This window comes from Periophthalmus magnuspinnatus, chromosome 16, assembly GCF_009829125.3.
Source record: "Periophthalmus magnuspinnatus isolate fPerMag1 chromosome 16, fPerMag1.2.pri, whole genome shotgun sequence".
Classification (NCBI taxonomy): domain Eukaryota; kingdom Metazoa; phylum Chordata; class Actinopteri; order Gobiiformes; family Gobiidae; genus Periophthalmus; species Periophthalmus magnuspinnatus.
The window spans coordinates 16,550,685-16,569,180 of NC_047141.1; the positions used below are offsets into that span (position 1 = coordinate 16,550,685).

The 18,496-nt window shown below is 38.8% G+C and overlaps 1 protein-coding gene across 1 annotated transcript in view; it reads right to left on the minus strand.

Annotated features, from left to right (window-relative positions):
• Positions 1 to 227: 227 nt before the first annotated feature.
• The window catches only part of snrka (SNF related kinase a), a 43,487-nt gene continuing 25,218 nt past the window's right edge, over positions 228 to 18,496 (minus strand). Inside the window, exons 3-8 of the mRNA XM_033981749.2 lie at positions 15,377 to 15,518; positions 9,411 to 9,623; positions 5,804 to 5,938; positions 3,856 to 4,051; positions 3,640 to 3,746; positions 228 to 3,499 (exon numbers count right to left, since the gene is read on the minus strand). Of these exons, the coding sequence (XP_033837640.1) occupies positions 2,473 to 3,499; positions 3,640 to 3,746; positions 3,856 to 4,051; positions 5,804 to 5,938; positions 9,411 to 9,623; positions 15,377 to 15,518 (1,820 nt within the window). The 3' untranslated portion in view covers positions 228 to 2,472. The remainder of the gene's footprint in view (positions 3,500 to 3,639; positions 3,747 to 3,855; positions 4,052 to 5,803; positions 5,939 to 9,410; positions 9,624 to 15,376; positions 15,519 to 18,496) is intronic.

Here is an 18,496-nt window from a genome sequence, read left to right on the forward strand (position 1 = left end):
ACACCGGTGAATCTCCCAGTTTTCAGATGGGCGTGATTGACAGATGGATGAGCCAGTGAGGGACATGCATGGTCCTTTTGTATCAGAACAAATATGGCTGCTTACAAGGAAAAAAGAAAGGGAAAAAATATAATACTTATACAGTTATAGTAATAGTAAATGTGATGTGGGATACTTGGTGTAAAAGTGTGAGTGATGGCTCCCAATAACTCCAGTCAGGACACAACTTCATGAGACAGCCACCATTTTATTTCTGATATTACCATAGCTATATGTAACAACAGTATCAACTACAGAATAATACAATGATGATTTCAATGTTTTTCTTTCTGCAATTTCTTTTTTTTTTTTGGTCCGGTAATGTAATTTTTTTCAACTGTCTCTCCAACATTGTACAACACATGCACATCATTCACCTTTATACAGTAGGACACCAGTCAAACATAATATCAATTTTTCTCACTTTATTTTCACCCATACATTACTAATCATGGTTATAATAAGGCTAAGGGACTGTACAGCTATGCACCTCAAAGATTCACTTGTCTGGTCTACAGAAGGAAAAAATGAGCACCATATTTACATCTATATTTACATTTGGTATTTAAAAACATTACTCAAACAGATCAAAAATGGGGGAAAAAATTGCTTGACACAGACATAGCTTTTCTCTTTTTCAGATTTGTCCAATTTGGATGAAGAACAATCAAACAAACTGTACACGTAGCTGCAATACACTTAGCTTATTGCCAATGCCCTTAGAGTGAAAGTCTGGGTTTGATGAAGTCGGGCCGTATGCACTGATTTACATAGGACATAAATACAATGGCTAACGAAATGAATAGACTGTAGCTGTATTTACACCTGCCATAAGATATCAAAATTTAAGGCATTTTCGAACATTTTCTGAGATGGGAAAAAGTACACCTCAATACTGGGAATCAATCTGAAAGCAACTAGCTCACTGGGAATCTGCTTATAGACATGTGTTTACCCGCTTACATTTGTGTTATCTTCAACACCAAGAAAACTAATATTTTGTCCTTTCGTAACTATAATAAACTACATGGCAGCCAACATATTCAAGTTCCTCAAGTTTCAAAATGTTTTTAACTTGACAACAATGGTCAATGGTTTTTACATTCAACTATTTCAAATGGTGGGATCAACCATTTGCCAAATAGCAAATAAACCAAAGTGCCCTGTATTTCTACATAATTTGACATGCTGGACGCTAGTAATTTGTCTCATTACATTTCTCCGAATAATCGCTTCCCCAACATGGAAATTTCAACATTTCCAAGCAAAATTAATCATCCCATACAGCCCCCTGTGCCAAACCCAGACTCACACAGTAAAGATTTCCTCTGATTTGTTCTTTCTCTCGGCTCATAAAGCTGCTCAGATCTGCCCTGACTCCAGCCGGAGAGATTCACTCAGGCCCCTCTTGGTTCAGCATCAAAAACACAAAAAATGTACAAGTTTAAAAAATAAAATAATTTCTTATACCATATATACAAACTGAACACATATTGACACACGACATGTAAAACAATAGTTACATGAGATCGCAGAAGCCAATAGAAGTTAAAAACTCAAAGGGTACACTTAGCAGTAACTTTTAGTGTTGTTGCTACAGTACAACTTTACAGAGAAGAGCAGCTTGTTTCTAAAGCAACATTTTTAAAGGGGTAGTGTGACCATGAGAGCAGATTTTGTCAGAATAAAAAGCTTAAAAACAAGGAAAATAAAAACAGATTGTCTGAGTGCAATGTGAAGACAGGCATTTACAAAGTGAGGTTAACTCAAATCCTCTGCTCATAGTGGTCACAGCCTGGGATGTCCTGCTGCAGACAAATACAGGCAGGGGTCAGAGGTTCACGAAACAAGACCCTACTGTGGGAAAGTGATGGAGTATTAGGACACACTTCAGGATTAATTAACAGACATTTAATAAGTAACATGTTACAAATAATATACAAATGCACAATTTAATTAATTTGCTGTGAATTAACAGGTCACAATTCAACACCAATTTGGTATGTTGTTATTTAATTAGTTAATATTCTCCAATTATAATTTAATTATCAACATAAAACAACCTTTGAAGTTTGTTACATTATTGTGCCCAGCAGCCCACATATATTTCCTTTGGTAATAAAATAGTCTTTGCACAAAATCAGTTTTTACTCTTTAATTAGAAGACCTCAGATCTCCCACTAAAGACATTAATTTGTCTTAAAGTTAAGACTACTCTCATTAAAAACATATTCCTTAAAATGGAACAAGACTCATCCTAATCCACAGTGAACTATTACTCCATCATTGAAACATGTGGGTAACTAAAACTGTTAAAATCTAATATAAAAATAAAGATTTAAAACAGTTTAAAACTGACTCATGAAGCAGGACACAATTTGTTAGGCGGTCACATGACCTGCTGAGGGTCACATGACCTGCCTGGGAGTGGGGTCATATGACCTGACAGCAGGAGGCGGGGCCTGAGGTACAGAGCAGTCCATCTCTCGGCCCATGCTGGATGTTGACAGAGATGGTCTTTTCACACAGAGGTAGTTGTAGTACCCCATTTTTGAGGGTGGGGGCACTGTGGGTGTGTGGCCTGCGGGGGGCGCTGTGGTGGCAGGACGCTGCAGTAGTAGGGAGAGTGATGGTGTCCAGACTCCCTGTGGAGCCGAAGCACATTCTCCAGGCTGATCTGTCCTGGGCCTTTATGCTCCGAGGTTCTATGATGTATTGGCCCTCACTGGCCACACCCCCTCTCTGGCTCCGTCCCCCACGCTGCAGCTGTGAGCTGAGGCAAAGGCTCATCAGCTTCAGGCTCTCCATCACGGTGGCTCGAGATGGCCGTGACATCACGTTGGGGGTGGGGCTAGAAAAGCTACTGTTGTTGCAGCAGGACGAGGGGCTATGCTGTCCTTTACTGCCCCCTACAGGTCCTCCTCCTCCTGTCCCACTGTCAGTGCCTCCACCTCCAGGAGGACTACCCCGATCTGGGCCCGAGCTGCCCCCTCCCTCTCCAGGGGGAGGGCCAGACCCGCTGCCCCCTGAGCCCCCTTGGCTGCCTGGGGGGCCCTCACTGCTGTCTCTTCTATTCCAACCCAAACCAGAGTCCTTGTCCAGCCTGCGCCGGTGGCTCTCAGAGTCATCGTCACTGGTCTCGGAGCTGGAGCACGAGGAGCCACGGCCCTGACTCTTCCGCCTATGGTAGCGTTTTTGAGGGGCCCCCGGGGACCCTTGTCCTACTGCAGGGCCTGAGCCTGGGGCCATGTTCATCCGGAGGCGGCTGAGTTTGGGAGGGAGTCCCTCGTCCATGTCGAAGTCATCATCAGATTCTCCCTCCTCCTCAAAAATCTGGTTCAGCACAGGAGCGCTTTTTCTGGAGGTAAGTCGGTTTGTGATAGAGGGGGGCTTCCTCCGCAGGACCACTTGAGAAGGCAGTGGGGCAGGATCATCTTCCTCTTCCTCATCCTCCTCCACCCTGAAATGAGAAAAGACATAACACATTGTCAAATTAGCATTTATAATTAGTTAATAGAATATGAGCAGCTATAATATTATAACGATAAAATCATGATGTTCTGAGATGACGAGGAAAACGGAGATGCCATTTGCTGGTACCTGAAGAGGCAGGTTCTCTGTTTAGCTGTAGATGAAGTTGATGGAACAGGACCTCTTAGTGACCCAGGGCCTGGGGCAGGAGGACCTGAGGACAAAGAACTGGCTCCCTGAAAACAAATCATAAAAACATGAAAGACTGAAGCGTCATAAAAACATTACATATACTTTACTCAATGGAACCATGCAGAGACAAAGGGGTCCCACAGGGATCAGTACCTGCACCATTGATGTTGAGGAGTCTGTGGTGTCCTCTCTTCGTCCCAGCTCCATCAGGCCTTTGGAGCGATGTCCATTGAGAAGATTTTCAGCACTGCGTGCCGGAGACTGAGGGCCTCCTCCATGAGAGATTGATGATGCAGCCAAACTGTCCTCAATGTCTTGGTGCATATCCACTCGGGTCGGCCATGACTGTCTGTGGGACACAGGAAGGTTGTACTGATAAGTCTTTTCACTTGTTTTAATCTGTAATTTGCATAGAAAAAAAGAAAAGAAAGTGCTGAAAATGTGTCTGTCTTGTCGGGTATGCCTTCAGAAAATCTCCTGATATAATTTCAGCTGGAAATCTAGAGTTTAGTCAAATAAATTACTCATTACTAGTGGTATAATACAGTATATTACTGTTGACCAAAGTCATTGCAGTCCTGTTCTCAGGAATCACAATGGAGTTTGAGAATCTCACTGTGGGAAATGTGTCAGGCATCATGAATTCCTACATCACTTGTCTCCAGCTCAGCTCTGTGTGTCTGTATGTGTCTGTGTGTGTCTGTGTGTGTCTGTGTGTGTCTGTGTGTGTCTGTGTGTGTCTGTGTGTGTCTGTGTGTGTCTGTGTGTGTCTGTGTGTGTCTGTGTGTGTCTGTGTGTGTCTGTGTGAGTGGAGTGCAGAGGGAGTGATGCGGAGGAGCAGACAGGATCTGACACTTCATAGCACAACAAGACTTTTAAAGTCTGGGCAGGATATGTGAATTAAATCATGTCACTGCAAATCACGACATACATTCACAGTAAAAGAAATAGCCTCCAAGCAAAGAGGTTAGAAGGACCTTAGACCTTCAAAAGTAAAATAATCTGCTTCTTCATTTTACAAATTGCATAATAAGTACATTTCATAAAATGTCACTTGCAGATGACTTTCAGAATAATCAACCAACTTAATGTAAATTTCACATTTAGTTTTCAATCCTTTATCATTCAATCATAAATATTACAGATGTGTTAGTGTAGTCTTAAATTCCTAATGAAAAAAATCACAATCTATCAGCTGAACTTTTACATGCCTCATAAGTTGTTATAAGGCATCTTATGTCATTTGTCTATTTTTAACCGCTCTCTCCTTCCTTTTAAAGAGGAACAATTTAAGGAAGGAAGCTCTCACACATGGACTGATAAACATGGAAACCCAGAGGGAATGGAGAAGATTTAAACACTATAGTGATTTCATTGAAATATTAAATAATGTTGTAATTCTGCAGTTTTCAATGTTTATTTTAGGATAGTAGGATATGATAGTTCTAAGGATAAGCTCCATATAAGGGCAATAATGAAATAATAATAATTCAACAATGTGCTGCACTGCAACCAAGTACCGTAGACACTAAAAATAACACATAGAACCAAACTAAAGACCATCACTGTTGTACCATTTGAACACTAAAAGGTACGGGGATTCTTGGGAACATGTGATGGACGAGTGAGGCAGGAGAAGACCTGGTGAACTTTTAAATGCAGATGAAGCCATTGTAGTTCTATCTGCATCACAGCTAAAGTCTGTTCACTGATGTGCATCATTACGATCTCCTCGGCTGGCTCATCATTATGGGGATGTGCACTGGTATTTCCACTCTAATCATTAACCGGCACCAAATGACTTACCCAGCTGCAGAGAGCGAAAGGCCGGGGTTTCTAAATAGGAAGGGATGATTGGGTGCTTAGTGATTTTGGTTGTTCTTGGTGGTTCAGAGATACTACTCTATAGGAACTCTTAAAATTTCTTTCAGCAGAGGTCAGCACAACAACATAAGAGGTCAGTGACAGAATAACAGAGGTAATTACTTGAAAGTTACAAGTTTTTATTTTATTTCACTATAGTATTCATGATATATTTAGGTTGCAATTTAATAAATCAACTCTCATATTCCTCATGTATTTTTTTTTGTTTTGTTTTTACCTGAAGTGTGCCTTGAGGTTGCTGGGACTGGAGGATCTGGTCTGGACCTCTTTTTCCTGCTTCTCCCTCAGGATGCGCTCAGCCAGAAGGTAGTACGTCGCTGTGATGTGGTTGTATTTGTTTGTCTCCAGAGCTCTGAAACACATCATGACGTCACAATGTCTTAAACTCATGTGATGGGGCAATAATTATAAGTGACCTTGATATCACTGGCAATAAATTGATAAGATTAAAATCAAAGTCTTACTCCTATGACATAATACTGTGGATGGGAAGTAAGCTATCAAAATATATGTAATGTTATAATGTAAATGTAATAATAATAGTAATAAATAATAAAATGTCACATTTGTCATATTAAAATAAGTGACAATTATTATACTCATGCAAACCTTCAGCAAGACTGTTCCAAGCATCGTTACAATAATATCTGTAACCAAGAGGGAGCTTGTCAGGCATGGATACATCATTTTCAAAAACAGCTCCAGCCTTCACCATTTGACAGCTGCTCATTGTATTATTGGCATCCATACGATTTTTTCTGTGTAATATTTTGGTTGATTTATGCTCACATCACATGACAGCAGCAAATAGGAACATGCATTTACAAGCTTCAATTGCTTGCCTTGGCATTTCAATTTTGGGCTTAGTTTGAATATCCCAAAGACTATTCAGGCCCAATTAGAAATGTGATTACGCAAAAAAAAACAAAAACCAAAAAACATTGCTTGTTTATGATGCATGCTGTTTGTTTGAGATATGAGCATTTTGTGGCTTCGGGTATGTCAAACAAACAAACGGCAGTTAAATTATTTCTGGGACATGTATGGGCTGATAATGACATAAGTTATAATGTATTTTTCCTGAAGGCAAAACGAATTCATGTAAAAATATTTTGAATAACAAATTTATAACTTTGAAGAGGAGGAATACGAGTCCCAACTTGTCTAAAGCAGAGTTGGGACATAGTGTTTTTAAAATGAAAATAAATTAACGCATCTTTTACTTTTGCACAACAAATCAGCCGTCAAGCTAGGATACATTCGGTTGTCAATCCATCTTCCTCCCACCATTCTATGGCATTAGGTGAATTGGTGACTTGCCAGTTCATTTTGCACACTGTTCCAAAAATTATGTAATAGGTTTGTGATATATCTGGTTTGAGCACTGAGATTAAAGCTATAAAGATGATTAAAGGCAATAAATGTCTTACTCTCAGTTTTGCGAAACATGATTAAATGATTGAAAGGTCCAAATCTGCCTGTAGATAACTTGACAGACAAAAACTGAGCATTTTGGGCTGTAAAAAGATCATTATAGTTTGATAAGGCAATGTATTACATAACTTAGATGATTTTTATAGCACCGAACAGGATAGCAAGAGTAAAATTGTGTAAATAAGGAAATTTGCTCCACTAATTATTGAATAGCAAGGCAAACAAGGCTTACTGGCACCTTAACAGATTTGGAATACATTTGTAGCGTCCCTGTCGATTTATATGTGATTAATTTCACAGCCCTATAACTAAACTACAAGCTACTATAGCTCACTTCCTGTTCTTCTATATTATAACACACACAGCAAAGACAGATGAGATCCCATTAGAGTCACAATGATAAGGCAGAGGAGCAACGAAAGGTGGGAATGGAAAGTGTCAACAACTAAGTCCTGTTTTAAATGTGTGGTTCATAAGCGGAGAAAAGTACAGATGAACTGAGAGAACAGGCGGACGGAACAAGTGTAAACATGAAGTCGTTCTCAAAGCCACTCAGTGAGAAGTATCAACGCTTGTCTCCCAGAGCTAAAGGGAAAGGCATGTAATGCCAAAAGCATGCTACTTTGTTTGTCCATATCCATTAAAGTTACACAAGGAGAATCAATACATTTGACAACCCTTGTCCCTGTAGGAAAATACATTTTGGCTTTGAGCTAGTGATAGCTAACAAATATTTCAAACTTCATACATGAAAAAGGCTCGATACTAGTGTTGTCACAATACTAAAATTTCAAACACGATTTTGATACTAAGGAATAGACTCAATACCTATTCCAATACCACAATAATTAAAACACTATTTCTTTAGACAAAAGAACGTGATTTTCAACATAATTTTGTTTTAGTATCGACATCTCCTCAAATGAGTGTCTAGTTTCATTACTAGTTTTTTGTTTCATTGATTCTCATATTGATTATTTGTATCTGATTTTCAATACTTTTGACAACCCTATATTATTCAACAAAAATAATAGTTTCTACTACTAGTAGTAGTTTCTATTACTAGTTCTAATATAGATCAAGATCATTCTAGAAAAGTACAATTTTATCCTATTTTTCCAGTATATAGACTATAGTATTTATTAGTATCTGGGTATCCATCTTTTTCCCTAAACAACCACAGCCACAATCTTCAGGTTTTAATCCAGGTCCTGGTAATGCTAGCACAAGGATGAACCTGAACAAGAATGGCTTTTTTGGCAGCAAATACATTTTATAATTTATTCTTCAGGAGTAATGAAGCTCCGATGTCTCGCTTCTTGCCTGGTCTTAAGCAACTGACCATGTTTTCTTGGCACAAAACCATGATAGACAAGCACTGAATAAGCCTTGCTTAGTGGTTCCATTAGGGGCAACAAGAGAAGCTAACAAGCAACACATGCCATCTACAAACAAAGACATGGTAAGTGTGCATCTCCCTGATGTGAAGTTGTTCTAGTGTAGAGTGTAATCAGAGTAATTGCATGAGGATGTATGCAGGCTGTTAGTCTGGTTTGTCTCATTAATGTGTGTGGGTGGACATTGTGCTCATATGAATTACTGCATTATCTCTCACTCGCCGCTTTTCAGATGCTCAGCGCTGTGAATCGCACAGCAGTGTGTGTTGATGCTGTAATTACCAAACAGGAAATTAAATGCTTTAACGTTGTCCCCCTTTTCTCAAACAGAGCCTAGATGCTGCTTGTTAAGAAGGAAATTGCTCAAATGAAAATAAAACTGCTTTTTTCAACCAGACAAATTGCATGAAAATGGACCAGCTCAAAATAAACATCATGAATTGGAAATATCAAAATGACATTAGTGATAATTCGTGGTTGTACTTTTTGTCTTATTGTCTTTGCTCTACATACAATATGCCAAATGTAAGAGCATTACATTTCTCAAAAGTTAAAATAATGTAAAATTTAACTTGAACATTTTATATTACAATTTTCTATCTAAATATGTTATTTTGTTTTCAAATGCATCAACTGCTTTGTATAGACATAAAATAATTTAAAGTATAAAGGTGACATGGCATAATATATTTAATTACAGTCAACATTTCATTGTTTTGAGTATACAGTTCATAGTGGCTATTAAATTCCCTTTACACACACTGCAAAAGGGCAATGAACTTGAAGAGGTGATTCTTGTAGAGGAGCAGTGCACTGTAAGTACATAGGCTTATTGTAATACCGGTACTTCAAATATATGGGTGATTCAACCATAGAATGCTTACTTTCCAGGTTTTAGTTATCTTATCTATTGTTAATAATAATAGAACACATGCCATCTACAAACAAAGACATTTAATTTTCACATGTTAAGACTACACTTTATGTACTCACTCTATGATGGTCTCCCTGTCTGCGATGTCCCCCAGAACCATGCGCTGGATGATGCTGTTGTGCTCCTCCTCAGACAGGTTCTTGTGAGACACCAGGGGTGTGTTGAACTTGGTGGCAGGAGAAGGGTCCACTCCCTGTAGCCACGGGTGGGTCTCTATCTCCTCCAACGAGGCTCTGCGCTTTGGGTCCCGCTGTAGCATCCGGTCTATCAGACTGTGGAGAAGACAACACATTTAGACTTAATTAATCACAGTGGGAGCAATGTCAAATAGCAAGAGTATTATGATAGCACAGTCCTGAACAAGATTGTGGTGCTGGTTTCACTTTAGAGTTAGTTTACACAAATAGTACAAACGTATTTGCACGTACTTTGATTGATCCAAATTTTTATTCAATTAAATTTTATTGTTTCCTTCAAAAAAATGTTTCATCTTGCTTTCACAATTTACCTCCAAAGTTGAAACTGTCCCAAACAACATGCTTGTATTGACAGAAGATTAGCTACAGACTCATCCTTTAAAAAGACCTAAGCGTATAGTTGACTTGACTGACTATCCATTAAAATATGTGCAAAGTCCCATTATGCATTTAAAAAGTGCTGAAGTGATAGTGGAGCTTGTGACTTCAGAGATGGATGAGGTGAGTATTGTTAGTGAAAGGGCAGCTTAGGTCACACAGTCCCATCTGCACAGAACCACAGTTACTGTTATTTTGTCTGAGAGTTGCCCTCTGCAGCTGAGGCCAAACCTGTCCGGATCCAAAGGTGAGGATGTAGACTGACAACTCACCTAACACTTTGCAATGTGCTCCATTGTGGTCTTTGTCATGAGGCCTGTATTGCAATTTTCTTTAATTTCCAATAGATTAAAACCAAAATATTTTTTGTCACATATAGATTACAACACATACATTACAAAGGCAGATTTTGCTTTACTCACAACAGTTTGAAAATATTTTATACAATCTACAAAGATAGAAAGTCTCGATGCCATATTAAAAAACTTTACACATCTGAGTACAGTTTTTTTGGTCACTGATGTGTTGATATATTTAACATTTTGTTGTTACTGTTTGTCATCCAATTTTCTGCAATTTCAAACTAAAAATGCACTGTATAACTTTGCTGATTACACATAGATCCATGTGCTTGATTGTGGGGGCTATTTGCCTGGAATGTTCCATCCACAGTATGACATATCTTATAACTTATTACTACTACTTATTATTACTATTACTAACTTATCTCTACAGAGATGAACAGGTGACACTGCCAGATCACACTACAGATCAGATCTGTGGAGAGGCTACGCCACTCAATAAAAAAGGCTATTTTTGATGGGGCTCAGGTCCAATAAGACATGCCATAATTAATAAAGGGATTTTAAACACAAGACAGTACCTTATTTTTTTGTAATTTCACATTGACGGTAAAATAGGTAAGTTTAATGCTTTACTGTGGAACATTTCAGACAACGCTATAACATCTCCTTTAAATGAGCTAGCACTATTAACGCAGTATGCACAAAACTACATCTTTGAACGTGAACCAAAGCAGAACCAGGGTTGTAGAAATTCTTGCCTGGTTTATTTGATATGTTACAATGAGCCATGAGCAGATGGAGCCTTAATACTGAGAACACAATCACCGCACAGACCATGGGGACAATTCTCTGACACTACAGCTGGTCCGCTTAAAGTCCATGCAAATGACGCCAGAGATTGCACTTTAATAGGATTATGTCAGTATAAACTGCAGTGAGAATGGTAAAAATGAATGTTTAAAAAGCATGATGCATTCAGGGGTCATCTCTGTTATTAGGATACTAAACTAACGTTGTAGTTTATGACAACAAAGCAGTTATTATCCCTGGTCTAGATGGATTTATGACATCTTATCTCTGTGTAGTCGGTTAAAACGAAAATCCCCCCAGTTCAACAGACTGCGAGTGTGAGATGGGACAGTCATAATGTCAGTGATTATTATGATATGAAACATTGTGATTTTACAATTTAAGAACATCCAAATCCTTAATTGCGTATTTCCCTTTGGTTGAGTAAACTTGAAAATTTAAAAAAAGGCTGTATTCAGTTGGACTAAGGATTAGTTCAATACAATCCAGAATTATTCAACCAGTCTATTTGGTCATTTGCATGGAAACTACAAAGTTTGGTGCAGTTGAATACTGAGCATCTGTGTAACAAGGGGCAGGGGGGGTATCATGTTATGCAAAAAACTAACAGACCTTGAAGGACACAGTGGGACTATAGTTACAACAGAATCTTAAGCCTGCCCTACAGTGTTTCTTGAAAAGGATAACAATTTTCCAGAAAGGTTTAGGTTTAAATCTATGCAGCTAGTTACATTATAGGGATACAAATACTCGGATTGGATAATCATGCCCATCTGAACTCGGGGAGATTCAACAGTGCCCAGACAGACATTTTAGTAAAGCATTTAAGAAGTGTGTATTTTGGATCGTAGGCAACCTCATGGTATGGTCGTTTAGTTGTGCATGTGCTGATTTAAAAAAGGGCTGACTATAAACTGAGTAACCCATAGCTATAACAGTCCCCTCTTTCTCCTTGTTGACGCCTTTTGAGGTTAAACTGCTGGCTTTAGATCTGTTGCTTCACAATTGCAACCTCACACATTTTGTCTGTCCTCACCAGCCAGATGCCATTACTGTCCACAAATGAACAACACAACCATGAAGACACTTAGATTTCCATCACAGCTAGCTACAAATGATATGTCTGCAAGTGGTGATGCATAAATATATATATGTGAAGTGGTACAAAACAACTTTATGACATAAACAAGACCATAGTGTGCAGCTTTTATGTATAGGATTGGTTTATGTTAAAATGACAGCGTAGATTGATGAGAGGCAAAAATAAACACCTATAAAAAAAGCTTGTAGATTATAATCTAGTGGCGTGACAAAGACAAAAACAGAGAGGAGGAAGCAATGGGAGGCCTAAGAGATGATGAATAATTTATTAAGAGGTCTGCAAATGTGTTTTGGGAGGCAACTGGGGAAGATTAGCATAGACGCATACTTGGTACATGTAAAGGCTAGTAAAAGGATTTGAGCAAAAAGAAGGCACAATGAGTAGATTTGTGAGCAACTATGGGTTATGTCTATTATTCAAACTAAAGAACTATATTTTAAAAGGTGCAATTGTGTGTAAGGTTTTGGTAATTATATTTACATAGTGCGCTTGACACTCTCCAAGTTTATACAGACAGTGAGAAACTACAGGTGCCTCGAGGAGACAATTTCTTGCTGAGCTATTTTTATTACATTGATGATTAGAATATTCAACCATAAAAGGTATGACGCTATGCTAAAGCAGTGGTGTTATCAGTTGTGAGTAAAAAGTGTAATACTGCTGCATAATCGCAAAATTATCTGTTAAGTTTTGCTGGAGGGTGTCAAACTGCCTACATTTATGAGGAAATGTATGAAACTCGTATGCAATCACTGGCAAATTACATACTTCAGAAAACTGCTAAATGTGCACTATTCAGACTCGTATCAACTTAATATTTGAAGAGTGGTTCCATGAGATCATGGAAGAAAGTTAATCAAATTAATTCTTTCCTTTTTTGGGGGAGCAAACACGATGGGACCAGATTGTGGCTGATGTGGTGGTTTCACTTGAGGTAGTTGATTAACTGGACACAAAGTTTTGACTCAGCTGTGACCCAGGCATAGTTCACACTTAAGGTAGTTCAATATACTGAGCTAACAAACAGTAACTGTAAACAACAGGTGTTTTACTTTCAGTGTAGTTAGCTCCTCCCTTCAGACAGATATAAGGCAGTGTCCCCCAGTAATCTGACCAGAACTGAAGAAGCGGCTTGGGTGAGCATTGAAACGTCTTCATTCAAAAACTTTGTGTCCAGCTGACAGAATTAAATTTTTCTTTTACTATGGATCATATCTGGACGACTGAGGGATTACACAGACATGTTGTGGTAGTTGTTGTGGTTGTTGTTGTTGTGGTTATGGTTATTGTGGTGGTGATTTTTGTTGTGATAGTGGCTTTGGGTGTTATTGCTCTTGAGGAGGCCATTGTTGTAATTCCTAAAGTGGCGGTGGTTGTTCTTGAGGTGACGGTTGTTGTTCTTCAAGTGATGGTTATTGTTCTTAAGGAGGTAGTGGTTGTTCTTGAGGTGACGGTTATTGTTCCTAGGGTGGTGGTGGTTGTTCTTGAGGTGACGGTTGTTGTTCCTAAAGTGATGGTGGTGGGTTGTTCTTGAGGTGACAGCTGTTGTTCCCAAGGTGATGGTTGTTGTTCTTGAAGTGATGGCTATTGTTCTTAAGGAGGTAGTGGTTGTTCTTGAGGTGACAGTTATTGTTCCTAGGGTGGTGGTGGTTGTTCTTGAGGTGATGGTTGTTTTTCCTAGGGTGGTGGTGGTTGTTCTTGAGGTGATGGTTGTTGTTCCTAGGGTGGTGGTGGTTGTTCTTGAGGTGATGGTGGTTGTTCTAGAGGTGACAGTTGTTGTTCTCAAAGTGATGGTGGTGGTTGTTCTTGAGGTGACAGTTGTTGTTCCCAAGGTAGTGGTTGTTGTTCTTGAAGTGATGGTTATTGTTCTTAAGGAGGTAGTGGTTGTTCTTGAGGTGACGGTTATTGTTCCTAGGGTGGTGGTGGTTGTTCTTGAGGTGATGGTTGTTGTTCCTAAGGTGATGGGGGTGGTTGTTCTTGAGGTTACAGTTGTTGTTCCTAAGGTGGTAGTGGTTGTTCTTGAGATGACGGTTATTGTTCCTAAGGTGATGGTGGTGGTTGCTGTTGTTCCTAAGGTGGTGGTTGCTGGTGTTCCTAAGATGGTGGTGGTTGTTGTTCTTGGGTGGTGATTATTGTTGTGATAGTGGTTTTGGTTGTTATTGTTCTTGAGATAATGGTTGTTGCTGTGGTGTTAAAGGTGGCAATTGTGGTTGTTGCAGTGGTCGCTTTTTTTTGTTTTTGTTTTTTGGATTTCTGTTCCTGTCATCTGTTTTTATATAATACTGGTGATGTTTTCAAATGCAGAGGTGAGACTGTGATCCAAAACCACAGATTGATGCAGCTGCAGCGCACTCTTCAGTCTCCTTCAATGATGATAAGAGTTTAGATCCTGTGCCTAAAAATACTCAGCAGAGAGGGAAACATTGGTCCTGGCACAGTGAGGGCCAATTATTCCCGAAAAATGTCATTCTGAACATTCAAACATGATGGATGTTTGGAATATTTTTTCTTGTAGTTCCCCTGATCAAATTTTGTGCACCACATCACCATCTTAACTGGTGTAACAAACCAATCAACCACATAAAATGATAGACTAAGCAACTAATTATGGACCACGCTTCCAAAAACCCGCAGCCCTACTGTCCACTTACACTTACATGTAAGTAAATGTTAGTTAGAAAGTAAATGTTTTTGGTAGTAAATTAAGAGAATAATAAATAAAACCAAAACTAATCATGCAACTGAAGCTTGGGCACGCTTGCCCAAAACGTTGAAACTATTTTGAGCCAGGACATGTGTTGTTGTGCTCAATCTTGGAAAAAGCTCTCTGCAGCTGGATCCTCCTACTGCCTCAAGGCTTCATGTTACCTTTGAATCACATTTGTCTGGAATAAATTAATATGGTCTCTAAAAGAATAACCAACTGCTAGTGGAAATGTTTACAATAATACAACATTTTATTTTGCTGTATTTTAGGGTGTCCACAGGTTGGAACAGGACCGTACCATTACATTCCTGACTGGTCAAACCCATCCATACCACCACTGCACCGTGTTGCAAGACAATTACCCTTTAGACAAAAAAAGCGAACTTGAAAACACATGTTGGATCACGCTTTTTGCAATATTATGAGTCCAACACTAACATTAGGTACATAATATTGGTAGTGTTGCCCAGGAGAAAACAGCAGAGTGCAGTAACTGTAGCGTAATGTAAAAGTATTGTGTACTCACTCTTTGCAGGTGTTGGAGACCCGGGCTGGTACTGTGTATTTACAGTCCATGATCATGGTCAAAGTCTCACTGTCGTTGGCTTCCTGAAAAGGAGGTTGTCCACAGACCAGCATGAACAGAATCACCCCCAGACTCCAGATATCTGCAACAACACAAAAGAACTGTTAGCATATTTACATTTTTCACCTTTATGCTGTTTGGAAACTCATATTCAGCAACCAACTACTCTGGAGTGAAGGGTGTTACACAGGTGAGGTTTGAACCGGTAATCCTCTGGTTGACACTTTTCCCACAGCACCACTGTCACTTTATACAACCCATTTCAACTGATTACAAGAACTAAAACCTCGAAAAACAAAACATTACATTTTCAAATTCCAAAACCTGTGGGAGTCATTTGGTTAGAAAATATCACCACATTAACCTGCCAAAAACTCCTGTTCCCAGATCCAAGCAGTCCCTTCTGTGTGGGACTTAATAGAGACATAACACCAGCGGCTGTCCGTGCTTATTTTTAGCGCGACACATCACGAAAACCTGTGGCGGGCTCAAGAGGCTTCGGGCTGAAGCAGGAAGGATCTGTCAGCAAAATATATCTTTTTAATAAACTATGTTCGTGCATCTCTGTGTGATGTACAACGTAAAGGAGGGTAAATAATGGACAAGATAATTAGGGGAATAGAGAGGTACTTCATGTGATTTAAAAGTCTACAATAAATGCAAGTGTAGGCCATGTATCTTTATTTTAATTAAGTTTCCTCTTGCCTCCTTGCAGTAAAAAAAAAAGCCCTGACAGTTTGACCGTTTGTGCATGTCAAAGAGTGCCATTGAAAAGTGGGGAGAATACAAAATGAGTCAGTGCACTTACACTGTGGGTAAAAGAACCATGACTTTCAAAAAATAACAATGGGTTAGTATTGCCAATCCATGTAATTTTTTTCATTAACTAAAGTCTTATGATACGACTTATTTTTTATCACTTAAACTTCAAACGTTGTGCAAAATAGTGCCATTTTCACAGGAATTTAACACAGTGTAATCCCTTGTTGAATGTTTATGTGAAGGAGAATATCTAATCCTCTACGTGAGGCACATAAATGAGTTTGGGTAGGCAAGATGTATTTGTATTACTTGTCATTATACAAGCTCAGGAGCCAAACACAAAACCCTTGGCCATCCAATTTAAACAAGCAGATCGAGCCTTCTGCCTGGAGTAGAGACAGTAAACATAATTTAATATGCATAAGTCCCCTCTGTGTTGTTTGACAAAGTCCATTAATCTCAAAGCTCTCGCTCTTCAAACAGACCTGATACATGCGCTGACCCTCCGGTGTTTTCCTCAACAAACATTTATACTTCAACTTCACTGTTTACACCAGTGTCGACCAAACCAGAACAAACACAAGGCTACTTAGGGATCAAATTAAGACCACAATCAAAACCACAAATAGTGCAAGACCTTGACAGTTAGTTTCCCTACATATTATATACTGCATGACCAAGTATTTTAAAGATATAAGACATATCAGAGTTTGAGCAGGACAGTGAGGTCATAGGAGAGTATGGATTCACCTATAAAAATAAATTCACAAATATAATAAAATCACAAACTTCTGTCTGTGCTGTCTGCATCTAATTATAAAGTGTTTTATTCTTCGAGAACCAGGAAGGGCTGTTAGCATGCTAGTCATTTTTAGCTTTCCCATAATGGCAAAACTCAACTCTGGCCTCTGGTAGTTGTGAATAATTAGGATGCAAGGAATGCCTTGGGAAAGTGAGGAATAACTGCAAAACGTGAACTAGTGTTTTTCCATGTTTGTTTTAGACAGTTACATTCAGGTACAGGGCTTAAAGAGCACAGCAGCCAAGTGTGATGAGCCCACCAAACCTCACACACACACTATGTTTTTTATGCATTTTAGCAAACTTACCCTAATGTAGGTTTAACTCATTTAGTATGACTGTCCTCATTCTCATGCACGCCTGTGTCTCTCCTGTGTGTCTTCACTCTCCTACTTGTATCTTTTGGCTTTGGTCCAGTCCTACAATGTCCTCTACCGTCCCTCACTGCTCCAGGTCACACACTCCTTCCACATTAACATTCACAGGACGAGACCGATGTGTCCCAGAGGTATTGTACTCCAATCTCATCTACTCATGTCCACTTACAGGCTGAGAAATACAAGGCCATATAACAGCAGAATGCACACAGAATGCACATGGAGCAAAGATGTGATGAGGAGTATAGGTGGAAAGTCCTCCTGAGCCAAAGAGTAGATTGATTCTTTGACATCAAGATACTGAGGAAGGTGAGTTTATGTAGGGCTGCAGCTAATGATTATTTTAGTCGACTAGTCAGAGATTACTTTTTCAATTTGTTGACTAGTCCCAAATTACAACAATTATTTCTATTGTACATTGAGATTAATATAATTTTATATATATATATATATATATATATATATATATTCTTTATCAAATAAGTAAATCTAAGTAAATTATGAATTACAATCAGAAATTGTTTATTCTTTTTGACATTTTTGACATGTAACTTATAAATGTTTTTGGCATTTTAGATAGTCCAGTTATAGATTACAATGATCAAAATATGATAACACCAGTTTTTATGGTTGACTAATGTCTAATGTTGTGCATGTTTTGGGTTGGCAGTACTTAACAGAAGCTGTGCTGAAATGTTCAGCCAAAGAGGAGGTGGTTCAGTCCATGATATTTGCATTTGGGCAAGTCTCTTAAAGACTGAGTAATTAATTGAAACACAATTTCTAAGTCTAGATAAGTGCTTGCCTAACACTAATAATAATAATTGTATGCTATAATTTTAACAACCTGTAATTTTCCAAGTATTGTTGGTGACTTGACATGAGCTTTAGTAAATAAATCATGTTGGGAACAAAGCTAAAGCTAAAACAACATCTGGCTAATACTCACTTGTTGACAGGGATCATCACCTGCACAGCTGTGATACGTGAATCACACAAAACCTGTGTCAACTGTTAACATCAACATAGAGAACAGTTAGCACAGTGTGACATTAACCTTTAGCTCATCTCAATGTGTTGATGAGAATACATCTAAGCAAAGCATAGTTTCTGGAGACTC